This window comes from Rhamphochromis sp. 'chilingali' (genome assembly GCF_963969265.1).
Source record: "Rhamphochromis sp. 'chilingali' genome assembly, chromosome: 17".
Lineage (NCBI taxonomy): Eukaryota > Metazoa > Chordata > Actinopteri > Cichliformes > Cichlidae > Rhamphochromis > Rhamphochromis sp. 'chilingali'.
Window position 1 is genome coordinate 569,183 of NC_137944.1, and position 6,418 is coordinate 575,600.

At 45.6% G+C, this 6,418-nt stretch overlaps 1 protein-coding gene across 1 annotated transcript in view; it reads left to right on the forward strand.

The window, feature by feature from the left end:
• The first annotated feature begins 509 nt into the window (after nucleotides 1–509).
• Nucleotides 510–6,418, forward strand: part of LOC308384912 (immunoglobulin superfamily DCC subclass member 3) — an 18,331-nt gene continuing 12,422 nt past the window's right edge. Inside the window, exon 1 of the mRNA XM_080863552.1 lies at nucleotides 510–847. Coding sequence (XP_080719678.1) covers nucleotides 799–847 — 49 coding nt within the window. The 5' untranslated portion in view covers nucleotides 510–798. The remainder of the gene's footprint in view (nucleotides 848–6,418) is intronic.

The following is a 6,418-nucleotide window of genomic DNA, read 5'->3' on the forward strand; positions in this document are numbered from 1 at the left end:
GAAATGTTTGACAAACGTGCACTTTTGATGATCTGTTGTGATATAAGTACTAAGAGTTTTGAAAATGTACCAATTGCTTGTGAAAACTGCGCCAAACCAATTAAAAAAAACTGTAAAGGTCGAAGTAACAACTGTCACATTTCACCTAATATGTTTGTAGCCTGACTCGAGCAAAGCTCAGCCAATTAAAAAAGTCGTGTGCTAAAAGTTTCCAGTCTGCACAAACATGTTCGTCATGGGAACAATATTTCCTGTGAATCCTGTGAGTATTTTCGACTCGATTCTTTATGTCCGGTGGAAGTATCCCAGGATCACAACTCCAGCCAGCCTGCGAGGGGTTTCCGGCTCAGGCCACAGCTGGTCCATCAGGCAGCGGCCAACCAGAAGAGCTCTCTGTAAACGATTATCAATCACGGCTCCCGGGCTGAGCTACCACCCTTCTGTTGTTCTGGGGCTGTGATTGGTTGGTAGGACGCAAACCTGCCACAAACCTCGGTGTCAGTGTCCATTCACTGACAACAATGAAGCAGAATAACTAATGAGCTCTGTCCACGCTGAGGTCTCTTCCTCGCCCGATGCTCAGAGTAGCTTTGAACATGAACCTTGTGGAGGCTGAATGCTGAGAAGGACAGAAGAAGAGCAATGATCTGACACAGAACGTGTCCGTTTATGCTACCAAAGAGCACACGGAGCAGGAGAGCACAGAAGGAACTGGCTGTCCGCTTGACTTTTTCCTCTTTTGGATTTTGGGGTTTCGCGGGGTGAGAAGCTTTAACAGCGAGGACGCTGGAGACCAGAATGAAACTAGTGACCTTCCTCAGCTGGCTCACAGCCTTCTACAGTTTCAGTGAGTAGACCTCTCTTCACCTGCACTGGCACATATTCACACATTATGGTGTGATTGCTGCTCTATGAGTTTGTACACTGATATTAGTTCAGTTTCATGGTGATTAATGGGCAGAACATTTTGTCATTTGATAAACAAGTATGCTCATCGGTAAGTGCTGCTGTTAGTTTGTCCTTAAGTTTCATAAAGACCTGCACAGGCTGCAGGTGGACACGAGAGTCACACGGTGTGGAAACAGACCGGTGGATTATCCCACTCAAAGCTGGTGAGTGTGGAAGTGACTCAATGCAAAAGATCGACAGCATTTTATAAAACATCACAATATTAATATCCTTTATAATAAATACAGTAAATATCTGTATTGTTGTGGAACACGAGCCTGTCAGACGATAATAAACCGATGATATAACTAAACTTGTTTCAGATTTGATGTAAATTATCCCACTTTTCCTCCAATCAACACATTTTCAATGCTGATGGTTCAGCGTTGAATGGATATCAGTTTGGGTGGTGTGGTGGGGGTGGGGTTAATGGGGTTCGTCTCCACTCTGCAGAGTAATTTGGGTGTGATTATTAATATTCCACTAACAAACATCAGCTCTTTCTATTCACAGCACACACATGTCACACATCTGTTTTTCTACACATTCAAATAAAACTGAAAATCTAAAAGAAAAAATGAAGTTTTCATTGATATTTAGTCGTGATGCAGAAACCTGCAGAGCTGGAGGCAGAAAAAGGTTGTTTTTGGGGAAAGCACAGCAGGTTCAAAGCAGTTTGATTTCTGTCCTTAACTCAGACACAGAACGAGCTGAGAGTCAGTGACCTCTGACCCTGTGGAGGGGGTCGGCTTTCTGGGTCACCAGAGCAGTCTGTGAGGGGGTGGGGGGTGCAGAAGGACAATAGCCTTCCAGAAGTGCTCAGTCTTCACTGACCTCACCCCTACACCTTCATCTCCATAACACTGCAGCAGTCTGCGCTCACATTGAGCCTTTATTAAAGATATGTGACTATAAGGTAATCCTCCTCCGCCCTCCACCCCCTCACGCTCCCACTGGTTTAATCCACAACAATGGGTGTGCGGTGGCTCTGTTTCCTGAAGTGAAACATACAAATGCTAACATCTCAATCTCTGGAGAGCTCAGGCTAATGTTTACAGCACCGCAGCGTGCCCTGCCACCGTGCACGGACGCCTTCGTGGGCCCAGTTAGTCTCATTTACTGGTTGGCTTGTTTTGCATATTTCTATGCAGTACAGTAGCACAGCTGTGCCACTTAGTCTCAGAGACAGCAGATGAAAGGCTGCAAAGTCGTCTTTCAGCTTCAGCATCGCCGTGTGAGAAGCTGCTTGTAACGAGCACACAAACTCTTTCTACCAGCAGGTCGTGTGTCTGTGCATCATGACATGAAACAGCGTCATTGCAGCTTCAGTTGAAAGCCTGACATTGGGCCATAACGAGGTTTTAAAAAGCTTTGTCCCTCGTCTCTGTCGCGCTGCTCCTGGATCAGATCTGCTGCTGATGTTTTCAGCTCAGACGATGGACTTGACACGTACCTCTTGTTATACAGTTAATCCTCCCTTTCACAGTAAAATATCTCTTCCTGTCTAAAACACAATCATTTTGGAAGATATCCACAGATGTGAATGAAGCTGCTGAAGCTGAAACACGTCACTGCATTTCTGTTTGTGTCGAGTTTATAACACGAAGCAGGACAACCAGGAGATTCAGCTTCCTGCGTATTTCAAGTCTCCTGATTTCAAATCAAAGAATGCATTTATTTTGTAGAGGTGCATCATCATCATCATCGTGTTCAGTCTGATGAGCACTGTTGTGTTGGAGTAAACAAAGCTTACTGCAGCCTTCATGTGTGAACACAAAGCTTATCAAATGTGACTACAAGCTGAAGCTTATTGATTGACTTCCTATTAAAAATCGAGCCCTTGGATGCAGAGGCCTCAGGATTAGGCTACACATAGGTAACCTCAGCAGGTTAATTTAATCTGGTGCTAACTTTGAAATCCACTGTACGGTTTAGACACTTTTCATGTCACATAAGCGTACACTGAGTGGAGTTTAAGGACTCCACTGAGGTTATATGAGAACATTTAGATTCACGACGTCGACGCCGATCCTCACTCGGTTAAATGTTGTGAGGCTGTTCTGCTGAACTGTGGATTGCTCTGTGATCGTACTCTAGCTGTCTCCTCTGCTCGTCTTCTGGTGTTGCTGAGTTTGGTAAATTATATGCCCTCAAAGCTCTTACTGCACCATGTGTCATTCACACAGACTCGCCCTCTGACTCAGTGATGGACTCCACCAACATCTCTTTTGGCCTCACATTTTAAACAACATTGGAAAACCACAGTTTAAATACAAACTCAAGGCTTTGAATGCAGTTGTATTTATATAGTGCCAAATCACAACAACAGCTGGAGTGCACTGTAGATTTTATGTCTGCTTCACTGTGATGAAGGAAAAAGGCCTCAGCATGTTCATGTTTAGCATCTGAGGGGAACAGTTCCTAAAAACCCTGCAGTCACATCTAGTAAAATCCATGTTGTCAGTGTTTGGAGGCAAAACTTTGATTGTGTGTTTGTACTATAAATTAGGGGCTTTGGGGGGCTGGTGAGAGACGTGTGAAGTTCAGGGGCAGCAGTCTTGTTAAACAATAGCAGCAGAAGGCCGGGTGGGTCGCTCAGGCTGGGGTACCAACCCCCCAACCCTCATCTACATATCCATCCTCCGCACCTCTGACTCTCGCGGCCCTTGAAGGGCTTGAGGTCACAAGTATGGGGTGCTAGTGTGGGGGTTGCTGGACAACCTCCTCCCTTAAAAAATCTCATTAAGTTCACAGATTGAACTCAGCAGTCTGTGATGCTGCGACCTCAGTTTGACTGCAGCCTTCATCTTATAATTATTAAAGTCTTTGTAGTTCATCGTCCTGCTTCTGTGGTGTCGGCCGCTCAGGGCACAGAGCTCACCTCATATGAATCCTCTGGTTCAGTCAGCTCAGTGCTTCACGTCTCTTTGTGATGATGTAAGCGTGTTTACTTTTCTTTGTTTTGTTCAGTTTATGTTCATAATGTAAACGATATACAGAAGGTCGTGTAGGAAATGCTATTAAAAGGCCGTTTGGCTCCACGTGACTTGGTTTACGTATCGAGGAGTGAAAAAAAAGAGTTATTGAATCCTGTTTCACTTCCTTCTCGACAGATGATCAGGTGATATTTATCCAGCTTCTTGCTGATATGAAGCTCAATAACAACAATGGACATGTTTCTAATAACAGTTTATACAAAATATTACTGTATTTGATATTCTGTCACGTCCACACGGACAAAGACCTCATGTTAACTGTACAGTGTGAAACAATGTGACACAAAGGTGACATTAAGGGGGCTGGATGATGCCTGTGGGGGGGCATGCTCACCTCAGACTGAGGCTGTTCTGGTATAAAGGAGAGACCAGTCTGCTGGACAAACACAGGACACTATTTACCATCATATTCATAAAGAGCTGCTGGTGATGGTGCACACTGCTGGTGCACACCGGACCACACGAAGTTAGACAGCTGCTGATGAGTCGCTGATGACTCGGATGCTTCAAAGGTTACAAACAGCACATGGAGGTGTCACCACCTCAGTGGGTTTGTTCCAAAACGCTTCACTGTCTCTGTGACGACAGCACAGAGACTGCATGTGGAAACGCTGTGGTCTATGACTCACTGACTGTGAACAAACGAACAGACAACGTTCGGAGACTTTTCTCCCACAGATGAGATCAAAACTCAGCTTTGACCAAAGTGTGAGACTCAGGCGTCTTCTGGTCGAGGCTCAGATAAAGTTTAGTCCTGTCACAGTGGGTCGTGGTATCTGAAGGCTGACCCCACACTGATCACTTTCATACACATGTTCTCAGGTGCTGTTGGCACTCCTCATTGGTCTTCTGTGACAGGCCTTCAGCAGTCTGATTAAGACATAGCTTATAATACTTACTATTAGATATCACAGCCTCAGACACTGTGTTCAATAATTAAACCCACAGAAGGTGCGAGCCCCCACTAGGCCTGAGAGATGTGGATCTCAGAGGGGCTGTTACCCCCCCGAGACAGCTGACCCGAAGAGCCACAGTCGTATCTGCTAAGAGCATCTGCTGAGGGAGAGATTTCTCATTAGCATGAGGGCGGACGCTCGTTTCTGGATTCAGCACATCAGTCAGAGCAGCGACAGAGATCATGAGGACGGGCAGCAGCTCCGTGGAAGGTTTAAAATCTGACTCTGATAAAACCTGAACGCCAGTAACATCACAGGGTTGTTCATGTGCAGAGGAACTGCAGCAAACATGTCCACTTTATATGTAATATTACCAAACTATGTTATGATACAGTCTATGACATGTTTGTGCTTCAGTGAACAGGACCCGAGGTCATGACTGAGTGACTGAGTGACCTGGGACAGAGTCAGTCATGTTAGCAACAGCACGTTAATGCTCCCACTGCAGGTTACATTCAAGCACGCTGACGTGACGCAAACACGATCCCACAGTGGACGCACAGTCTGAGCTTGGACACTGGGAACTTTTCGTCTTCTGTTTTAGTGATGTCGAGTTTCTGTTGTGACTCATCCTCACTACAAGGTGCAGATGCTGGACGTTACACGTTGAATAAACGAGTAAAGACTTGAGTTCTGCAGCTTCTTCTTTTTGACATATCTGCTGAATGATGATAGACAGGAAGAGCTTTCTGCACTTATATGTTACCTGTGTTAGATGAAAACTCAAAATCTGTGAGAATATAAACGTACACTGACAAATTAAACACACTGAACTGCAATTAAATACCAAAACAGACTAAAGTTCAAATTCAGGCTGCTGTGTGGGCTGTCACTGTGGCCGGTTGTATTGCATGTTTAGTCCAGCCGGTTACGAGAATCCTCGGTGACAATGATGAGATATGTTGCAAGTTCAAGTGCAGTTAATGCTAATGCTTCACAGCCGGACAGAGGGCGGCCAATGCAAGGGTTCAATGTTCTGAAGGCTGAAAGAAAACAACAAAGACTGAGGTTTCCCGAGGTCACCGCAGAGACGGGACACGGCGAGGAAGGAGATCTGGGAGCATGGGAAAGTCACCTCAGACACAGATATGAATGACAGTCGATGGGTGGAGGGGAGCATAAGAAGGGCAGATGGTGCCCTGGTTGTGTGTTGGCCAACAAGAAGAAATAACTGGGGGTTGGGTGCAAATAAGCATGGTCACAATGCCATTGTCTCTACTGGGCCCTGCTTCAATGGAGGGTCTCCCAACTTGACCCCAGCGACCCCACCAGTGTTCTCCTCCACAGCTCAGTGGCATTCAGCCTCCACTGTGACTGCAATAAAATCATCACAGGCCACAAATCCTCATCTGTCATCTATCGAGTTAGAGCTGTGTGTGTGATCATTTGGATATTATTCAGCTATAATTCGAGTCAGGAAGTGGTGACAGCCTCTGTTTCAGATAGTTTACAATAGGACACCATCAGACCTCCAGTTCTCCTCCAGCCAGCCTGCATCCAGAGGCAGTTACATTGTTT